Source organism: Periplaneta americana, chromosome 11, assembly GCF_040183065.1.
Source record: "Periplaneta americana isolate PAMFEO1 chromosome 11, P.americana_PAMFEO1_priV1, whole genome shotgun sequence".
Lineage (NCBI taxonomy): Eukaryota > Metazoa > Arthropoda > Insecta > Blattodea > Blattidae > Periplaneta > Periplaneta americana.
In genome coordinates, this window is record NC_091127.1 from 20,631,923 (window position 1) to 20,655,516 (window position 23,594).

The following is a 23,594-nucleotide window of genomic DNA, read 5'->3' on the forward strand; positions in this document are numbered from 1 at the left end:
AATTAAAACTCACATAACTTATTATATACATTTAAGACTATTTGTTTTTCTCCGCTTTTGAGAGGGTTTGTAATCTTATGTTTAATAACCACACACACCGAGGATGCAGAAGCCATATTTCAGTACCACGTGCTTACGTGAACAACTACGAGCTCAAGTGACGCCAGATTGTTACAAGAACAGACTACTTCGGTATTACTGTTTGTATTCATCCGCGTTCATAGTACATAACAAAATATAAAAGTAGCTTTTCTTTTACATAGCGTTTTACATCTGAGTGAAGTTATATGTTTCATTGTGTTTAACAACTAGAATTCAATTTTTTATTTTCAAATAATACAAGATGATAGTTTCCAAATACGGACTATATTTTCCTGCGTCGTGTGAGTGTTTCGACTGTGAGCCAATCACGGGTATGACAGCCACATTCTTGTGTTTACATTAGGATTTTTATTACAGCGAAAACAGTATAGATATTGTAAGCTGTTATACTGTAGTCTGTTGTGCAACATTCTTCAAATGTATTTGCACTGTTGAATATTAGAGTTTAACTCTTGAGCCTTTAGTCCTTTTCATATGTGTTCATTACTTTTATCTACTAACCTGTAATCTCCTGTTGTTCTCAGGATTTAATTAGAGGTGTTTTTTTACGTTCTCGTTGTACGAAATTTAATAAAAGAGAGTACTGTGATGCTGAAAAATTTGATTTTGGGACTTTTTTTTGTAATTTTTCAGTATTTCATTTGTCTAAAACGTAGTTATGGATATGTCGCCTGTCTGTCTGTGTATTGTGATTTCTCCTATACGGCATTCTTATAATATTGGACAAATTTAGTAAACATTCAGTATTTATGAGTAGAACTAGGATTTTCAGATAAATAAATATTTTATTTGCACTGTAATAGAAACTCGTAATTGTGTTTTAAGTTTCGGACAAGGTCACCTGAGTATATATTTTAAATTCTATTTCAGATAAGAACACATATTTTGAATTTTTAAAAATGTAAATACATATTTTTAAATATTCACATAAAACACATAAAAATTAAGTTTTCATAAAATAATTTTGGAATTTAGAACAAAAAAATTAAGATATATTTATCATACGCGGAGACTAAGATGAAAGCAAAAAATAGGAAGATTGGAGAATGCTGAGTTTGCAGTGAAAGACCTGCCTTTGAGCAGAAAACTACCTTCCCGTGATCACAGAAATTTACAACCATAATGATGAGGACAGTGGCGAACTGCATATTGACGAAGAAAACGATGATGATGATGATGATGATGATGATGATGATGAAATAACAGAATCGAAGGCAAGGCTCTAGCAAGTCCACTGGATTAAAAATAAATCAAGCAATTAACACTAAATTTAAAAATATAAAAGTTAAAGTTATGTTTTATTTAACGACGCTCGCAACTACAGAGGTTATATCAGCGTCGCCGGATCTGCCGGAATTTTGTCCCGCAGGAGTTCTTTTACATGCCAGTAAATCTACTGACATGAGCCTGTCGCATTTAAGCACACTTAAATGCCATCGACCTGGCCCGGGATCGAACCCGCAACCTTGGGCATAGAAAGCCAGCGCTATACCAACTCGCCAACCAGGTCGACTTAAAAATATATGTTACTGTAAAAAATAAAAATAAAATATTCTTAATGTACCAAGAGTACAGTAGTGGCAAAAAAAACGGATCGGCTCTTGTAGCTGATTTCAGAGCCTTGTTCACCCCATAGCACGATAGACTGGTAACTAAGACTTTCGTGGTTCGAATCCTGCCTGGGAAGGAAACTTTATTTTTGTTCCTTATTCAAATTTATTCCCAGTACTTTTCGATTGCTGGTAAAATTAATGTTCTGGGAATAATAAATTAATTAAGTAGTAAAATATCGCTGCAATCGAAAAATATTGGGAATAAATTTGAATAAGGAACAAAAAAAAAAGTTTCCTTCCCAGGCAGGATTCGAACCACGAAAGTCTTAGTTACCAGTCTATCATGCTATCACTGTGAACAAGGCTCTGAAATCAGCTACAAGGGTCGGTCCGGTTTTTTTTGCCACTACTGTACAAAAAAGTTAATGTACTTGCTACTTGCTGTCAGTGTGGATGGGAGACTGAAAGAAAGCGACAAGGCTGTGCAAGTATTTGAGTTTCATTGGCTGATATGGAAACCGATTCCAACCTAAAAAATGCTTTGTAGTTCCTGAGTTCTCGCACAATATCTAAATATCCACAGATATCGTCTCGATCATTTCTGGAATTAGAAGGTTAATGATGTTTACTAAAATTGAAACTTCACTCGTGTCCATCTCAAATATTAACACTGGCCTGTGTAAATGGAAATACAGATGATCTCGTACACAGCTATATAAGCAAATATCGTAAAATATTTTCAGTTTATCCCACACTAATACAATCACAGATTAATAGTTAATATTGTTTCTCAGACACCGAGAAAGAGATTCTAGTTTCCTCTCTAATAATCCACGAATAAATGTACCATAAAAAGAAGTAAGAGAGTTTTTTTAGTAGGTTATTTTACGACGCTTCATCAACATCTTAGGGTATTTAGCGTCTCAATGATATGAAGGTAATAATGCCGGTGAAATGAGTCCGGGGTCCAGCACCAAAAGTTACCCAGTATTTGGCTGTATTGGGTTGAGGGAAAACTCCGGAAAATCCTCAACCAGGTAACTTGCCCCGACCGAGATTCGAACCTTATATTTTTACTACTATTGCAGATGACAGATAAAATTTAGGAAGGTGGAGAGTGTTGATGGAATGATAGAGGGAAAATGGAGTACCCGAGAGAAACTCTCTGGATCATCTGCGTAGTCTATCACAAATTCCATCATGATCTGTTCAGGGATCGAACCCCGGCCACCTGGATCAAAATGGGAATTTATTTTACTATCATCTTTTTGTTACTATCCGTAATAAAGTTTTGCTATTAAACTAACCTAATCTGTACATATTGCTTACTATTTGTTGGAATCCGTGTATTTTAATTTAAAAGGTATTTTTTAATTGTGGTGATTATAATTTCACCCTCTCCGTTCTTTTAATTAGACTTCAAAATTTGTTTAATAAATTGGTCATTCTATTGGGCTGTGAGGGCAATTGTATACAGAAGTAGACTTTTGGATATTCTACCGTGTCCTGACTCTGAATATCCGGAATAATCTTTCAATCGAGGCAACGAGTTTTTTCCTTCTCGAATAAAATGAACATACTGGTAGAAATGAATAGGGCCTATCAATTTTTAAGCTCGAGTTTTTTAATAAACATATAAAATACTCGTAATATATTTTCTATAATAGGCCCTAATCTCGCTAGAGGTTTTTATTTATCTAGAGAAAATCAACACTCGAGTGGGGTTTAATTTAGTACTATTACACGATTAAAAGAAAGTATATAAAGATTAGAATAAATAAAATACTCTAATACAATAAAATATTAATTGACTTACTGAAATACGTACTAAACTGTCTTGAAAAAATATTCCGCTAGATGGCAATAATGTGTTATGATCAGTGTTCTCTTGTTACCAGTTGTGCCAACTATACAAACTTCATTGAAATTTATGAACGATTACTAGTCAAGAAGGCTTTGTTGATTCAGTTTCATTTTTTTATTAAAACAATTGCATTCCACTTCAATTATCAATATCCCTATTAAACAATCTCTGATACGTGACTATCCATAATCTCATACAGCAGAAGCTATAACGTAACCTAAATTATATAAACAAGATAAATGATAGAAAAGTTTTAATTAAGGGTGATGAAATACACATGAAACATTTTAAAAGATAGAATTATTGAAAGTACAATGTTGGCAAACAAAGAAACAAATACTAGGGAGATGATAAAAACAAACAAATGCTAGAGAGGAGATAACAATTGTAGGATAAGCAGCCATGTATAGTGGGTCCCTATCACCACGGCATGGCGCGTCCTCAGGTTGCGGATAGAGGAGACGGCCTCCAGATATGGAGGGTAGCTGCGAATATATTGAATAAGCAGTCGTGGACAGCCGATAAGGGGTGGTCCTCCAGCTTGGGGGTTGGGCGAAGGGCTAACAACCCATCACCGTAAAAAACAGCTTGTTACGAATTCCTACAGTAAGCCTCGGAATAGGACTGATTCTCTGGCACGACCACAGCAAAGTATATGGCTGTGAAACTTGGACTCTCACTCTGAGAGAGGAACATAGGTTAAGGGTGTTTGAGAATAAGGTGCTTAGGAAAATATTTGGGGCTAAGCGGGATGAAGTTACAGGAGAATGGAGAAAGTTACACAACACAGAACTGCACGCATTGTATTCTTCACCTGACATAATTAGGAACTTGAAATCCAGACGTTTGAGATGGGCAGGGCATGTAGCACGTATGGGCGAATCCAGAAATGCATATAGAGTGTTAGTTGGGAGACCGGAGGGAAAAAGACCTTTAGGGAGGCCGAGACGTAGATGGGAGGATAATATTAAAATGGATTTGAGGGAGGTGGGGTATGATGATAGAGACTGGATTAATCTTGCACAGGATAGGGACCGCTGGCGGGCTTATGTGAGGGCGGCAATGAACCTTCGGGTTCCTTAAAAGCCATTTGTAAGTAAGTAAGTAAGTAAGTAAGGATAAGCAGCCATAATTGGTTGAAACACGTCGTTAAATGTTATGTTTTATTTAACGACGCTCGCAACTGCAGAGGTTATATCAGTGTCGACGGATGTGCCGGAATTTGAAACACGTCGTTCCGTACCGTTTTATTGGTCAAAAGTGGTATGACGTAGTAAAAGTGTAATAGTCTTTAAAAATCGGGTAATACAATTACTTCCAAAATTGCAACTCTACTATAAAGGACTAATATTTATGCAGGTCTGTAAGTAAATGAAACATCATTATCTCAGAGTTGCGTGTACATTAATTTAATCACAAAACTGAAGTTAGAGATAAACGCAAGGCTAAAAACGAGGACTACTTCATACAGAATGATATGGAATTTGTTATGTAACACTAAAACAAATGGATTATCATCATAATTAAAGTTACATATTCAAAACGAGAGATAACAGTTGATAGTAGGAGTAATCTTTCCAGGGGTGATCAGCATTGTAGACGAGAATAGTACATTATGCAACGAGCCTATAATGATAGTAATTAAGAAAGCGAGTATGGATGTTTATGAAACGAGCGCAAGCGAGTTTCATAATTTTCATACGAGCTTCTTAATTACCATTATAGGCAAGTTTCATACGACTTTTTATGCTCGACCATATTTCTAACTTGAAATTACCGGTATTCAGATGTATACATTTTATTTGTATCTGACAAGATCGGAAGTGACCTTGTTCTAGGTCGTGAATTGTGAGATGTGCGCAGACGCGAAAGTATTGATTTTTTCCGAGGAACAATAATGTCACTGACCTTGTGTAATCCCGTTAAACGTGGTGTAACTTTGATTATTGAATTCGACATTGAAAAACGAGATGAAAAATTGAATTTATTTGAATATTATTTACAATTAACGCTAATTATTATAGTAACAGAACATAACCTTCTGCGACAGTATTGGATTTCAGCCTCCGTGACTTTTCGCTAATTCTCTTTCGATTGCATATCCGAGAATAATCGATACTTGCGGTTTTATAACGGTACAAAGCTGACTTGTCATTGGCTGAACACATGTAAGCTGAGTTATCATTGGCTGAAGACCTTTACTTTAATGAGTAGGTGTACTTTAATGACATGCATTAAAGGACTGCTACCAGGTGTATAATTAGTACATTTCGGCATGGTCGAGCATAAACAGTGTTAAAGCATTCGTTCACACAAACAAGGCGTAATACAGGGACATCATTTTATTTTTACTAACATTTCAAATATTAACCTGGCTATACCTTTGGATTAACGGTTGAGAACCGGAAACACCGTATGCTATCCCCTTCCACGACTGGAGTTCGATGATACTGCGTAAAATACAAACAAATCACTTTACTAGGTATAGGAGGGAATAAAAGTAGTTCATCCATTTACGTAAACTAGAAAATATCGCGATTTTGAATTTAATAATTTTCATTAGGTTTTTATTTAATCAAAATACAGTACAGTATTAACAATAAGTATTTTTACTCACGAACTGAGCTATCCATTCGGACGTATTCTTTATGCAGTGTAGGCCTATATTATACTGTCTACAGCACATTAGCGTACAATATAGAGAATGAAGTTAAATTGAAAAATAATCATAATATGGATATTTAAACACTTTTTTTTAATGTGTGGCCGTTAATTTCGATACAGGCTTTAGTTCTTTTGTGCATATAGACTAGTGTACTTAATTACAATTGCCAGTTTCGTCCTTCGTACTAGTAACTAATGTTGAAATAATTCTGTACCTACTCTATACAAGAGTACCTTACGTACTGTAAATTCAATCTTCACTTCCGCCCGATCCGAAAAGATAAAAAGTACTTAGACATGCTATCTACTGTCCGTCCAAGTGGTTTTGTCGCAGGGTCGCAGAAAGAGAGGAAATCACGTGACAGTTAATTACTTAACGAGATCCTTTTATTTAAGTTATTTTAAACAGTTGTATAATATTACGTAGACGTCCAATTCCTAACAGAAATTAATGTTTTCAGAAAAGAGCTAAGACAGCCCAGCCACTAGTCTTCACAGAGGGCGAGTAGAAGGGGGTGGGAGAAACCGGGATGCGACGTAGACAAATGGACGACAGTATCTGTGCGAAAATATGATTCAATATTAAAAGCTCTTTCGTCACTAGAAAACGCGAACATATTTCTGGAACGTACTATAGGCTACTCACTAACACAGTACTGTTTACTATGACCGTAAGGCGACTTTGACTGCATACGCGACCTTGGTTCTGTGTAGAGAACGGTTGGAAGTTTACTAGTTGAGGGGGTGGGAGTGAAGTACATTAAAAAACTCAGGTACAATAAAAATTGAAGTAAAAATAAAATGATGTCCCTGTATTAGCAACTACATAATACGAGTAACTTAAAAGCAATTGCGATACCTATAATCTATTTAAGAAAGGTGCTGAGAGAAAATAAACACCGAATCGAATGGCAAACACGGATCATAAGATGAAGTCGCTTATTTGGCTCTGAATAAAGATCCACAGACAGAAGGTCCACGAAACAATGACAATAATTGAATCCTTACTCGTAAAACGCGTTGTGAAACCATCACGGCTAGAACAAAGCCCACTCACTAGCCTACATGCAAATTATACAGAGTGATTTATATAGAACACATTTCTTTCTTTCTTTTTTTATTTCAATACGAATGATGCCAGCCACAATTTGTTATACCTCAAATGTAGAGTATAGCGAATGTTGAAAATTCACTTAATGATCAGTTTTTAACGTCAAATTAAGCAGTAGTTTTGATTCCCTGTCACGAGATGCGCAGATATTTATTCTTTATTCCTTATTGTTGCCTAAGGTTATATACAGGGAAAGGATTTATATGTAAATACATATTTACTTATAAAGCTAATATAATTTATATTTTGCATTATCTTTATGTTTCACAATGTGTAGGGTTGAAAAATCCTACTTTTATTTTCCATATTTTTCCATATTTTAGAGTTTAGTACATATTTTCGTTAATTTCCATATATTTTCCATATTTCATATAAAACAGTCCATATTATATTAGGTTTAACAATAAAACAAAACAAAATTCCATTAACTTTTAAAAATACATTTCAACAATAGAGATTTAAACACATGTTCAGTAATCCCTTTAACATCAGAGTTATTTGAAAATTAGCAGTCCTATCAACAATGGGAAAGTAAGTTACAAAACTGTATTAATTTAATTTAAAATTTTTAACAGACTTCAGTTGTGCAGCTCAACAGTTAAATGCCAGTCAGAGTACACATAGGTTCAGTTTTGTAAATCATACTATAAAGACGGTAAATATGCCAAAAGTACGTCATTCAGTCAATTTAAAATCAAAACTAACAAGTTACATTTCAGAATTTAAAGAAGATGGTTTATCAACTGACAATAAAATATTATTTTGTAATTTGTGTCATTGTGCAGTATCATCTACACAAAAGTTCCTGGTGCAACAACACATTACAACTAGTAAACATCAGGCCAACAAACAACTAAATTCCAAGCAGAGACAATTGTTTTTAACACAACCAACAACATCGAATGTAAGATCTGAGTTTAACATCGACCTGTGCCGTTCTCTCATCTCTGCTGATATTCCTCTCTACAAACTAAAGAATAAGGTCTTCAGGGAATTCCTTGAAAAATATACTCAACATACAATCCCGGATGAGTCAACACTTAGGAAGACGTATGCTCCATCCATCTACGATGAGACAATACAGAAGATAAGAGATGAAATTAAAGATAGTTCAATTTGGGTTTCCATTGATGAGACTCCCGACAAAGAAGGTAGACTTGTTGGTAATGTAGTTATCGGTTTGTTAAGTGAACAATATTCTGAACGAATTCTTTTACATTGTGATGTTCTAGAAAAGTGCAATAACAAAACTATAGTTAAACTGTTCAACGAAGCTATGGGTATCCTGTGGCCAAAGGGTATTATGTACGATAATGTGTTATTCTTTATTAGCGATGCTGCCCCTTATATGGTCAAAGCTGGACAAGCATTATCTGTTGTATATCCTAAATTGACTCATTTTACTTGTGTGGCGCATGCATTTCATCGTGTGGCAGAAGTGGTCAGAGACAATTTCCCTAAAGTAGATTTGTTGATTTCATCAGTGAAAAAAGTATTTCTCAAAGCTCCCAGTAGAGTTAACGTGTTGAAAGAAATGTACCCTGAAATTCCATTGCCACCAAAGCCAATTTTAACTAGATGGGGTACATGGCTAGAAGCAGTTGAATATTATGCCGAACATATAGACTCTATTAACAATGTTCTCCTTGCATTGGACTCTGAAGATGCAGTCTCAATTGATACTGCGAAAACAGTTACCTGTGACATAAGTGTGAAGAATGACTTAGCTCACATTCAGCATACATTTTCATGCATCATAAAAACGCTCAAAAGTCTCCAAAATAGGCACCTTTCACTATCTGAAAGTTTTGAAATTATAAATAGTACTGTGGAACAACTGAATCGTGGTAGAGGTAAAGTTGCAGATGCAGTAAGAGCTAAGGTGGACACTGTACTTTCAAACAACCCTGGATATGAAGAACTACAAAAGGTTGTTGCTGTGATGAGTGGTGAATCAACAGTGAAGATTAACTTGGACTTATCCCCAGCAGACATTGTGAAATTGAATTATGTACCAGTTACTTCTTGTGACGTCGAACGCTCTTTTAGTCAGTATAAATCTATCCTCAGAGACAATAGAAGAAGATTCACTTTTCAGCACTTGAAAGAAATGTTTGTAACCTATTGTTATGGTAACAGACAATAAAAATTGTGTTTTGTTGAAACTACATTGGAAGATAAGGTACGTCCATTATATTTTTTGTTTAGTTTGATTAAAATGTACCAATATTTAACGTACATAGTCATTTTTTTATAATTTTAAATCCATATTTAATTCCATATTTTGGTAAAAATCCATATTTAATTCCATATTTTGGTAAAAATAACTACATATATATTTACATATTTCATATATTTTTAGTCCATATAAATCCGTTCCCTGGTTATATATATATGTATATATATATGTATATATCTATATATATATAAATATATATCTATATATATGTAGCGATATTTTACTACTTAATTAACTTATTATTCCCAGAACATGAATTTTACCAGCAATCGAAAAGTATTGGGAATAAGTTTGAATAAGGAACAAAAAAAAGTTTCCTTCCCAGGGAGGATTCCAAGCACGAAAGTCTTAGTTACCAGTGTATCGTGCTCTGGAGTGAACAAGGCTCTGAAATCAGCTACAAAGGTCGGTCCGGTTTTTTTGCCACTACTGTACATTAGGATGCATAATTAAACTGTAAAGAATCAAGTTCCTAAAGTCGTATGATTTGTAACAATTTTTATGATAACTGCGTAAGAATTATGTAATTTTTAGTTAAAAATTGAAAAACAAAATCTGTACAAAGCAATTAACAACACATTTTTAGCTTCAGAACACTAGTCAATTAAGGAAATGATACTTCAGAATAGTTCATTCTCTATTTGAAGAGTCCACTGCAAGACTGATGGATGTCACTTTCTTGTCGAAAATTAACCAAGACTGTCAATGCATAGCTTAAGGGGAAATGGACGTTATCGCATTCAAAGTAATGGTAAAAATAGCCTATCTTCAAGCGGTCAGAATTGTAATACTATTTATCACAGCTCTTTCATTTTTTAGTGATATATGTATACACATTAAGCTTTAAAATGAAAGAAGAATGGGTATTCTAGTGTAAATCGTACCCTTAAATTAATTTTTGAATTTAATCATATTTTTTATAAAAATTCACTACATACCTGTGATTAGGTACACTCTATTCACTTATCATAGCACACATTGAATTAAAATTTTGGCCACTTACTGCTAATAGATACTAAAACATACCCTACTAAAATTATTAAAATATCTGTAATATTATGGGCATACGGCTTATACTAATCTTCAATTCCTTTTTAATTTATTGACGGTCATGATTGCTATAAGCCCTATGCCCATAATATTATAGATACATGAATAATTTTAGTAGGATATGTTTTAGTATCTATTAGCAGTAAGTGGTCAAATTTTCAATTCAATATGTGCTATAATAAGTGAATAGAATGTACCTAATCACATACATGTAGTGGATTTATAAAAAAAATTGTGCTTAATTAAAAAAATTAATTTAAGGATAAAGATTTACTCTAGAGTAACCATTCTTTTTCATTTCAAAGCTTAATGTGTATACATATATCACTAAAAAAAATGAAAGAGCTGTGATAAATAGTATTATATTTATGACTGCTTGAAGAGAGGCTATTTTTACCATTATTTTTCATGCGATAATGACCAACTCCCCTTAAGACATATAGAATGTACATAGAGAGTTATATGGCATTAACATTGATAGTCATTGTCCAGTAATGATCGGAAAATCACAGTTAAGCTTTGAGCGCTAAGCATTTCAAACTTTCAATTGCTTCTCCTGAAAAATGTGTTCCAAATGACATCCATCATTCTTGCAGTGGACTCTTCATTTGTAATATTCTTTTACCCTTAAAACTAAAGAAAAAAGTATTTTACTAACAACTTCAAATTAGTGTAACTCTGAAAATACTGAGATTAGGACAAATGTTTATATGACATTTCTTGCTCGGAATGTCTTCAGAAATAAGCTCCATAAGCGACGGTAAATCTCGTGAATCACCCTGTATACGTATACGGCAAGGAAAAAGAGCACCAACGTCCGAGATTTCGTAACGAATAGAATGACCAGTCGTGATGTGGTCACCCCTGATGATATCTTAACCACTCGCCGAGACTGGTCCGACAAAAACAGCTGTTGGCATACGAGTACAACACAAAGAAAATAAGATACAAAAGGCGGAGAGCTTCACTCGATGTGCGAGTAGCTTATTGGACAATAAAAGCACAAACGGAGTCCGTCATTACAAAGACTGTACCTAGGTGGAACAGGCGTCGACTCTATCGGTAAGTGACATAATCACTCATTCATGTGAATTTGACCTTCATGTTCATAAGCATGCACTTCGTTTCAGTAGCCTTCTTACAGTGCAATTGTAGCCACATACAGTATGTTGATACTTCTGTGTACTGAGGACAAGGAAGGAAAAACACCAAACTGCCGGTACCGGTATATTAATTTTACGAAATGCGAGCTCTACATTTCACCAGATTCGTTTAAACCTTTGAATGGAGGGATGTGTATAAAGCAGCCGTGGCGAAAATTTGATCGTGCGCCGAGCCACTGTGTAATCTGCAACGGGTGTCCGCCTCCCTCCATAGGTGCTATGGAGGGAGGCGGACACCAGAAGCAACTGTCTGACTTATTAACGGATTTTCATTTTCCTTACGTCAAGACTTAAATACAATTTTATACAGTATAAGGTTACAAACTAATGTTTAGTACATGTAACGAAGAAAGAAATGAATAAGAAAACGTAGGATACATTATCACAACCTAAAATTAACTGTCTTCAGAATGTCTCTGCGACAGTTTCAAATTCAGGAATTATATCACTTACTGGCAGTCGTAGTTGATCACGAAGGTATTTGTCTGTCAATCGTGATCTAAATTTGGTTTTTATTATTTTCAGTATTGAAAATAATTTTTTAAAAACGTAAGTTGTAGCGAACATGGCTTCAACAGAGCAAGCGAAAGAACGAAGCTTCGGATATTTATTTTTTGGCAAAGATTTTAAAAGTTCAACATTTGTCAGGTCCTTACATCTAGCTTTCATTTAACATTACATTGTAAATCTGTGGGTTTAAATTGAAGATCTAACCGCATTATTCGTACATCTGCTGAAAAAGAATCGACGTACAGAGATAATAATAATAATAATAATAATAATAATAATAATAATAATAATAATAATAATAACAATAATAATAACACTTAACCTTTTAATGTTTCATGAGTGGCATGTAGTATAATGTCGTTTTATGTTATACAACCGTTTCCTCGTAATACTTGTGAACAAATCATACATTTAATATTCTCATCATATTGACAGCAAAAAAATGCATCCTCCCATCCTCGTTTTTGTAGAGGTACATCGTTTCGAGAGAGACAAACTCCCACCCTCTCACTCACTGGAGTTGAGGGAGATAGGAAGCAAGAGAAATGCATATCTATCATTGCGAGCCACAATTTGCTCGCGAGTCACATTTTCGCCACGGCTGGTATAAAGTGACCTAATTCCTCTGAGTGGAAGTGAGACTTTAATCACTTTCTTTAGGAAAAAAGTGGGACACCATGTATTCTTAAAATCCAGTATTTATTTGATTTAAATTTAATCGTAAGACGGATACATATACTAAAATGAAACGTAAATAACACTAAAAGAAGGAACAAATGTTAATAATTTCAAATTATACTTGTTAAAATAGTATTAAAGGAATAAGAAAAAATTAAATGCACTTTCAAATGTGTAATATTTAGCTTAACTCAGAAATTAGGGTTCTAAAGGGGTTTATTTACTTTCTTTACTCTAGAGAGAGAAGGATTTGATTAAATCCACTTAGTTTGTTAGCACATCGTAGCCTAATGCGAAATGTCTGATATTATGCAGAGCGTCCTGAATGTTGAAACATAGATTATCATACACTGCAATAAAAGCGTAGTTAAATCTTAACAATCTTAACAAAATCAGTAAAAAAAAAAATCTTCCTTTGCTTGGAACAGTTGAAGTAGAAACCTAATCAGCATCATGTTTTGGCGATGTATCGTCTATTGCAGTGGTATTCAATCTATTTTGCTAGCGTACCCCCAAAATACATTTTTTTTACCGTCGTATTCCTAATTGCATTGCAGTTATACAGGGATATCATTTTATTTTTACTTCAATTTTTATTGTAGACCTACCTGAGTTTTTGAATGTACTTCACTCCCACCCCTTCTACTAATGAAGTTCTAACTGTCTTCCACACAGAACCAAGGCCGCATATAGTAAACAGCACTGAGTTAGTGAGTATAGTACGTTCCAGAAATATGTTCGCGTTTTCCAGTAACGAAAGAGCTTTCAATATTCAATCATATTTTCGCACAGGTACTGTCCGTTTGTCTATGTCGCATCCCTATTTCCTCCACCTGCTTCTGTTCGCCCCTCTGTAAAAGCAGGGCTGTCTTAGCTCTTTTCTGAAAACATTAATTTCTGTTAGGTATTGGACGTTTACAACTGTTTAAAATAACTTAAATAAAAGGGCCTCGTTAAATAATTAACTGTCACGTGATTTCCCCCCTTTCTACGATCCTGCGGCATAACGACTTGGACGGACAGTAGATAGCATGTCTGAGTAATTTTATCTGTGCGGGTCGGGCAGAAATGAAGATTGAATTTACAGTACGTAAGGTACTCTTTTATAGAATAGGTACAGAATTATTTCAACACGAGTTACTAGTACGAAGGACGAAACTGGTAATTGGAATTAGATGCAATAGTCTATAGTGCGATAATATGCACAAAAGAACTGAAGCCTGTATCGAAATGAACGGGCACCATTTAAAAAAAAAATGTGTTTAAATATCCATATTATAATTATTTTTCAATTTAACTTCATTCTCTACATTGCACGCTAATGTGCTCTAGACAGTATAATATACACTGCATAATGAATACGTCCACATGGATAGCTCAATCCGCGAGTAAAAATACTTATTCTTAATACAGTACCGCATTTTGATTAAACAGAAACCTAATGAAAATTATCGAACTTAAAATCACGATATTTCCTAGGTTACGTAAATGGATGAACTACTTTTCTTCCCTCCTATATCTAGTAAAGTGATTTGTTTGTGTTTTACGCCAGTATCATTGAACTACAGTCGTGGAAAGGGGTAGGAAACAGTGTTTCCGGTTCTCTAAAGGTATAGCCAGTTTAATATTAAAAATGTTAGCAAAAATAAAATGATGTCCTTGTATAAGAAATAATAGAAGCCTATGATTGATGTATGTAAAATAAATACATTATTATTATAATCATTATTATTATTATTATTATTATTATTATTATTATTATTATACTTAGAACATATCACGAAAATATTGGTTTCTCGCAATGGGAAAGTCGGCCACGTCTCCGAGGTCTGCCTGCAGCAAGCATACTTAGCCGTTATCAACGTAGCACAATGCAACAAACTCGCTTTCACTTTATTTGTTGATGCCCTACCAGACCTGTTAAACAGGAATCGGATTCAATACATAGATATGGCTGAAAATGATACTGTTTTGTGTCATATTTCTAGCTTTTATGCAATATAGTTTTGTATTTTTTTTTTTAGAGAATAAGTGCATGCATACTTCCAGAGTTTTAAGTCACAGAAATCCGAGCCCTGATAATAAAAATTCTTACCTCAAGTAGGTTTTAACATGAACTAGTTCTTTTTATATTTTAGGACACATAAGGATGTCTGCACCAAAAGTCACTCAGATTGGAGGTCCTGTAACTGTAGGAGAAGGACCTCACTGGGACCACGAGTCTCAGGCTCTGTATTATGTAGACATTCCAGGATCAACTGTTAACAAGTATGTTCCTGCCACCAACAAACACACAACAGTCAAAATTGGTATGGACTTAAATTCTACACATATTCATCAATTTAATGTACTTATTGTGGTATCTATTTCACACCACCTCATTCTAGTGTCGAGTTCAAGAAAGCATGGGGCTCTACCTTCCTGATCCCCCCCCCAAGTGCCTTTATACCATGTGAAGGGGCTACCTTTACCTCTATTGGTATCGATTTCAACTCTTACTTCTTTTCACAATTTCAAATTTATTAGAATACTAATCAGTAGACTTCGTGGAATTGCCACGAGAATCGTAAGGTTTACTACGCATGCGGTATAGACTATATGAGAAGGGGACGTGCAACGGATGGAGTATGCCTCTGATGTAAACACTGAGCAGTATACTGCGGTTACAATAAAACCTGTATTCTGCAGTCAAGAAATATAATGAATGATCATTGAAGTAGGAAATTTCTAAACATGTAAATACACAATTATTTTGTAGTGAGATATATTAACTCTTAAAATGTAATGTAAGATACTCACATCATCCTTGAATATGTGCATTGCAGTGAAGAGTTACGTACATTTTGAGCGACTGCAAAGTAACCTCCTCCGATGGTCACTCAAACAGTTTTTATATTGGGAAAATGTACGTTCAACATCACACGATGTAATAGGTGCATATTTGAAGAACGGAAAGTCACTGCTTTTTAGTACACCAACCTCAGACATCTTGTCGTGACCTGATAGTACATCATTTATAATACGAAGCTGTGAATAGACAGTATTTTCAGCAATAATGTTTCTCAACTTACATTTCACTTTTTCTGAAATTAGTGAATTGTTATTTTGGATAACGGTTTGTGATACTTTATACACTATATTAAGGGCTTCTGAGAGTTGTACTGGCTGCGGGGGTAAGGGTATTCTAGGGGCAATTGTTTGGAACAGCAACACTCTCATTGCAGTATGTTTGATTGAATTCTTGTCTGCACTGAACAAATGTTAAGCTTTGACTATTCCAACCACAGTAATGCAAAAACAAGTGCTTACGTAGGTATACATTATCTGTAGCTGCTCTATCTATTTGGACCGGTCACATCTCTTAACATGAACTGCTTATACTACGAGACCGGGCGGTCGCTCACCTCCTCTATACTACCGTACATCGGCAACCTGATTGCATGCTGCGTGTGGCAATTCAACGAAGTCTACTAATCAATATTTACAATCAGTTGAAGTGCTTGCTTTTTAAATAATTTATTATTGGAAGATGCTAATTTTGAATGTTTTTAAAGGAAGTTATATAATCACGCGCCGAAAATTGAGCCGTGCCTTACTCCTGCTTAAGAACTGATACTTATCATGTGGTTCTTGGTATGTCTTGCAGATTAATGTGCTACATTTATGTTTCAGAAGGGGGTCCTGTCTCATTCGTGATACCTCTTGAAGGTGCCAAAGACAAGTTTGTTATTTCTGTGGGGCGAAATGTATCAATAATGACGTGGGATGGTGAGAGTGACACTCCTGCAGATGTGAAGCATGTCTGCACAATCGACACTGACAAAGAATCGCTCAATAATAGACTGAACGATGGAAAGGCAGACCCTACTGGCAGGCTTTGGGCAGGTACTATATCTTCTGTACTTGCATTTTTTTACACAGGAATTAGATGTAAAAGGTTCGTTACTATGGAGATATTAAGCAGAGATATAATAATAATCCGTGGCGCTACAGCCCGTTAAGGGCCTAGACCGACCAGCCGGCTGCTGACCTCACGCCCACATGCCGAAGCAGAGGTGGAAGATCATCCAACCAGAATGGAGGTATCGTGTGGTTAGCACGATGATCCCCCCAGCCGTTATAGCTGGTATTCGCAACCGGATTTCGCTACCTATCGTAGCTCCCCAAGTGCATCACGATGCTGGGTGGGCACCGGTCCCATACACTGACCGAAATTTCATGAGAAAATTTCTTTTCCCATGAGGACTCGAACCAGCGCGCATTCCGTAACGCGAGTCCTAGGCGGGATGCCTTAGACCGCGACGCCATGGCGCGGGACAAGCAGATATATACCCATGAGAAATCCATTTTATTTCATTTATTTCTAAACATTCATCCTATTTTGAGCTTCGTTAATATAATATCAATCTCGAGCATTTGAAATAATAAAATATTACAAGTTTCAAGTACCTACCTAGCTGTACTTGGTCTGTACATTAATTTTAACTAAAAACTTTATTAATTCAATGGAAATAATATTAATTTTTATTGCCGATATATAGTTGTATACATACATACATACATACATACATACATACATACATACATAATATTAATGCCAATTAAATTTTACACATACATACTTGGTTAGGTACTTCAATGTATTAATTACTCTGCTAAACATAAGATTTGTGTATATATACATGAAGTTTTCATGAATTTGTTTTACATTAGGAACAATGGGTCCAGATATTGGTTCTGCTTCTGAATTTCCGCCTGAGGTCGGATCACTGTACAGCTTCTCTAAAGACTGGAATGCAACAAAACACCTGACCAAGATAACGATTTCCAACGGACTGGCTTGGACTGAAGATCAGAAGCTAATGTATTATATCGACTCACCAACTAGAAAGATTTACGTTTTCGACTTCGACGCCAAAAACGGAAAAATTTGTAAGTATCTTATATACTCCCAATTTTTTAAAATTAATTAATATCTGTATTTATAAAATTATAACTCCAATGGAGGACTTTTTCGGACAGACTATTAAAACTCAAAACTCTCACTACATCTCGCCAAAATGTAAAAAAATTGTACAAAATTGTAAAAATTGTAGAAAATTACTAAATTGTAAAACTATAAAAATTTGTAAAAATTGTAATTGTAATATTGTAAAATGTTGACATGTTCCACATCTTGAAGCTTCATTGCTCATGTAAGATCTATGGAATAAAATAAATGAATGAATGAATGAGGGCTATTTGAACTACTCAGGGAAATACAGCAGGAAGTGTCACATATAACTTATTAACTCAGTTATCATTTTGTACGTGATTGAGAAAAAGTGACACAGTATCACAGGAATTACATATTTTCCAAAATATGACACTGTCTTAACCACTCTGACGATAATACAATTTCATCTCACAAAACAACAATGCTCAAAGAACCCTCACCTTCTCTATAGGTTAGGCATGGAACTACGTCGTTTGAAGGCATAAAATTAAAAATAACTGTTTTATAATATTGTGAGTTTTTTATATTTGCTCCACCTTACACTTAAGTGGTTTCTGTTTCGATTAGAATTGTGTAAATGGAAACGAGAACTAGGTAGACAATGTATTGCGATGCGTGTGAACTTGCAAAAAAAAAAAAAAAAAAAAAAAAAAAAAAAAAAAAAAAAAAAAACCGGGAGAGGGGATAGAAGAGTGTACTTCAAATAATTCTGATAATAATTTGCTTGAACAGTGACTTAGGGTGCTATTCATAGACATTTCGCAGCACGCGCTACGAGCGTACTAAGCTAGCCCCGGCTATCCACTGGTTACTAGTACAGAATTCAAATCATATCCTATCGCTAACACTGGTTTATGAATACGAAAAACGCTGATCATCCACCGGAAGCCCGCGCTAAAAATGTCTATGAATACGGCCCTTGGTGACTACGTAATATTATTTTATAATGAGAAAACATGGCATTTGTAATGACAACGTTTAATTTGAAAAGTTTAAGATATTGTCTGACAAAACTTTATTAGGCCTATAAGAAAAAATGATCACTGAATGAACTATTAAGTTATTAAAATTAAATAAATAACGACTTCACTGTGATAATATTCTAAATTATGTTGTTATGGCCGATTATACCTAATTATAGTCGGGATGAACACTACCGATACTTATCTTTATAATTCAACAATAATAGTTGCTATAGTCGCGACGCTGTTATTCCCGGCGTGACTCCTCCTCTTTGCTTACGTCTTAGGAAGTCAAGGCTCTATAAAGTCTAGGTAGGTAATCGAAAAATCGAAAGAGATTTGGGAGGACAAATTTAAAAGGTACGCAAGAAGCGTCCTTGCAAGAGGTTGGGGTCTGTACAAAACTAAATATGTGAGCTCCAAGCCTGTTGGCCACTAGTCTCACTCCGGGTTACGCTGCTCCACTGAAGTAACTCTAGAAAATTTTGAAGGGGAAGCCGAAATTCTAGGTAGGTAGTATCGTTCGCCATTTTTGTTCTTTCGTTGCCGAGCTACCATAGGAGGAATCTATTTGCCACACCATTAAACATTATAATGTCGTAGCTCCTATGACAATAAATCAAACGCACTGTAATTCAGCAAATAATTGAGCGGCAAATAACGTATTCGTGTGCTTTCTGCGAACGCCAACGAAAGAGCCAAAATGGTGGGCGATTATAGTAAGTATTTATCGAGCCTTAAGAAATGAAAAAAACGTCTTCATCAGCGAATCACAAGACGTACACGTTTAAATGTAGCCGACCTGCAACGCGATTGGCTGCCGGAAATTAGAGCGACGGGACTACAGTATAAGAGAGTAAAATTAGATTTTATGCGCGAATAGAAAGTTTGGTGCCCGAGGCGAAGCCAGAGTGATAATTTCCACGAGCGCTAAAACCTGTTTACTCTCGTGTGCTGTACAATATTTTATCCATTACTGGTATCTAAATTTAATTTTAAATTGTACGCTTTTCTTTGTAATGTTTGTGAAATGGTTATAAATGAATGAATGTATGGATGGATTTTATGGTCGCTAATTTGTTGGTTGTCAAGGAAAAAGTTTTTAATTCACAGCAGTGAATAATCTGGTGTTGTCTTGGTTACATTTATTGTGTATTTGTGTGTGAAAACACATTTATCCTATTTTAACTGTTGTTCCAGCAAACAAAAGAACAGCTTTTGACTACGAGGTAAATGGTGTTGAAGGATTACCTGATGGCATGACAATTGACACTGAAGGAAAACTATGGGTTGCTTGCTTTAACGGGAGTAAGGTAATGCATATTTATTACAAAATAATGCGTAACAACAAATTTACAGTAGCTGTATTAGTAGCAGTAGCAGTAGCAGTAGCAGTAGCAGCAGCAGCAGCAGTAGTAGTAGTAGTAGTAGTAGTAGTAGTAGTAGTAGTAGTAGTAGTAGTAGTAGTAGTAGTAATCAGTCAGTAATGTCAAGTAATAAACCTATTTGCCTATTGCAGTTGGCTTACATCTCTATAGAACCCTTCTTCTTTATCGAAGTACCAGTATGTAGCAAACTACCTGTCTACTTGTCTTGTTAAGACGGAGACTTCCATCCCTTTCACAGTACATGTTGCAGCTACGAGCAGTTATGTTTGTACTGGATCAGTCGCGTGGATTTGGTCATTTGTAACGACCCCAACGAGCAAAGTGTCCTTTCGCTCCCCCCACCCCACTATCCTTTGTTTACCCGAAGAAGAAGATAGAATGATACTGTGAGATATTCAACCTCAACAACTGAAAAAAATTCCACGTTATGCCTCTATTGATTATACGTTGTTTATTATTACAAATACTCAACTGTAGGTACCGATACTAATTTATCTGGATATTAATATATTCTTTATTAATATATTAATTTATCTTCTGAAGAGGTGGAAAAATTCAAATACCTGAGAGCAACAGTAACAAATATAAATGATACTCGGGAGGAAATTAAACACAGAATAAATATGGGAAATGCCTGTTATTATTCGGTTGAGAAGCTTTTATCATCCAGTCTACTGTAAAAAAATCTGAAAGTTAGAATTTATAAAACAGTTATATTACCGGTTGTTCTTTATGGTTGTGAAACTTGGACTCTGACTTTGAGATAGGAACATAGGTTAAGTGTGTTTGAGAATAAGGTGCTTAGGAAAATATTTGGGGCTAAGAGGGATGAAGTTACAGGAGAATGGAGAAAGTTACACAACACAGAACTGCACGCATTGTATTCTTCACCTGACATAATTAGGAACATTAAATCCAGACGTTTGAGATGGGCAGGGCATGTAGCACGTATGGGCGAATCCAGAAATGCACATAGAGTGTTATTTGGAAGGTCGGAGGGGAAATGACCTTCGGGGAGGCCAAGACGTAGATGGGAGGATAATATTAAAATGGATTTGAGGGCGGTGGGATATGATGATAGAGAATGGATTAATCTTGCTCAGGATAGGGACCAATGGCGGGCTTATGTGAGGGCGGCAATGAACCTCCGGGTTCCTTAAAAGCCAGTAAGTAAGTATTAATATATTCTTTCCATATTTGATTAACTGATATTTCTACGGTTGTGATATGACGTGTCTCTCTTCCGTGAAGTCACATGCGAGCAGAAAATGGCATGCTAGAAGTTATTAAAATAATGCTATAGCAATAATGTTCGTGCTGACAAATACGGTGTTAGGATTTAGTTGGATGGGAATATTGTTGAGCTGTGTGCACCATTTGTAATGGAGTCTTTAATTGTTTGTTATTATATTCAATTCTAAAGGCTGCAGTTGAAAGTTTTGAGGTTGAGTTTTTAAAAGTCGACTTTGCAAATTTGAGATATGTTACACACTTTACTTCCTCACTATCTTATATACCGCATTTACTCGAATATTTCACGCACTTTTTCCCGCAATTTCGATCTATAAATTAAGGGTGCGTGAATTAAGCGAGGAATTTCACAAGCTGGTATTTTTAAGGGCAAAAATGACAAAACTACCAGTTCCCTTACATATCCTACTAACTTGTCTTCAAGATCAGGGAAATTTCCACCTTTTGGCCCACGAAATGCTTTCCTTGATGCATTTGTTTCTTGAAGAGCTTGTTTTTGTTTCCTCCAGTAGCGAATATTAAATTCTGGAACTGTGAATTCACGCCCAGCTGCTCTGTTGCCATGTGTTTCTGCATACGCAATAACTTTTAATTTGAAGGACGCAGTATGACTCATATCGGGATTTACCATTCATTGTTAAAACTTTTAACAGACGGCTTTTGACAGGTTTCCCTTTTCGAGTCTCAAACTCAACTGATGCGATCCAACACAAAGCTTTCAAACGACCCCCATTCAAATGATAGGGGGAGGTCAATACCCTATACCGGTATTTTTAAAGGACTTTCATAGACGAGAAGGGTGCGCCTGTAACAGGTAGCTGTCCGGTCCCTAATACTGCTATGCACTCTCTCGTTACGGCATTTAAGATACCGTGCATTCAGGGCTCGTCAACATAACACACCTCACTACTTCAAGTTTCAGTATGTACTTGTTACAGTATTTCACGAATATTAAATGCGTGAAATACACGAGGAAATTAATTTATTAAATTATATAGTAAATAATTTGGGTGCGTGAAATATGCCATGGCGTGAATTACGCGAGTAAATACGATATATAGTATTCGGCAGCACAGATTAAATATACTCACAATAGTAAAAGTACTCGTAGTGGTAACAGTAACAGTAACAAAAGTGCATGTTCATGTGATAGGTATTTATTGCAGTTTCCACAATTGAGTAATCAAGTAAACACTGTTGTTTACAGGTGATTCGTGTGGATCCCTTAACAGGAAAGCTTCTGTCAGAAGTTGAAATTCCTTCGACACAAGTAACATCTGTTACAATTGGAGGACCTCAACTTGATGAGCTGTACGTCACTAGTGCAAATGTCCTTCTGAGTGAAGAACATCTGAAAAAGTATCCACTATCTGGCGCCACCTTCCGTGTCACGGGTGTTGGCGTGAAAGGATATCCAGGCCAGAATGTCAAGTTGTGAACATCTGATTTATTTCTACAAACAGAACGTATTTAAAGATAGTCTGATGTTTGGTTGAGAAGAGTGATTTAAGAAAGAAGTGTGTGTTTTCAAGTGATTAAATGCAAATTTGTGTGTTCGAAGAACTGAAGTAAAGTAATATTTTGTGGTTTTCACTTTCTTAATATAGAAATGTAATGTATTGTGTTATTGCAAAAAGTTGATTCTGAGATTTTGTAGAAATGCACGTTTTTGGGCCAAGTATTTTTTGTCGTGCTGTATGTTGGTCTCTGTGTGTGTATTTCTTCTGAATTATTAAAAGAATTTGGTTTATATCCACTATTTACGAATTAAGTTATCTGGGAATAATGTGCTTTCACATTGCGACAACCTCTTCATTTGACGAAAATTGAGGGGGTCAGCGCAATAGTGGTCTAAGCGATTTTTTAAATGTAGAAAAAGCAAGTTAAAGTTATACAGGGGCATCATTTTATTTTTATTAACATTTCTAATATTAACCTGGTTATACCTTTGGCTCAACGATTAAAAACCGGAAACACCGTTTGCTACCCTTTCTACGACTGGAGTTCGATGATACTGGCGTAATATACAAACAAATCACTTTACTAGGTATAGGAGGGAAGAA

The 23,594-nt window shown here is 35.4% G+C and overlaps 1 protein-coding gene and 1 long non-coding RNA gene across 2 annotated transcripts in view; one reads left to right on the top strand and one right to left on the bottom strand.

Moving 5' to 3' along the window:
* LOC138708869 (uncharacterized) overlaps positions 1–15,160 on the bottom strand; it is a 75,300-nt gene extending 60,140 nt beyond the window's left edge. The window contains exon 1 of the long non-coding RNA XR_011334777.1: positions 15,030–15,160. This is a non-coding gene — a long non-coding RNA (uncharacterized lncRNA). The remainder of the gene's footprint in view (positions 1–15,029) is intronic.
* Positions 15,084–23,290, top strand: LOC138708866 (regucalcin-like). The gene is made up of 5 exons (XM_069839127.1): positions 15,084–15,243; positions 16,607–16,819; positions 17,648–17,866; positions 20,093–20,205; positions 22,739–23,290. Exons 1-5 carry the CDS (start codon positions 15,084–15,086, stop codon positions 22,967–22,969), a joined length of 936 nt encoding a protein of 311 aa, XP_069695228.1. The 3' UTR covers positions 22,970–23,290.
* Positions 23,291–23,594: the final 304 nt, after the last annotated feature.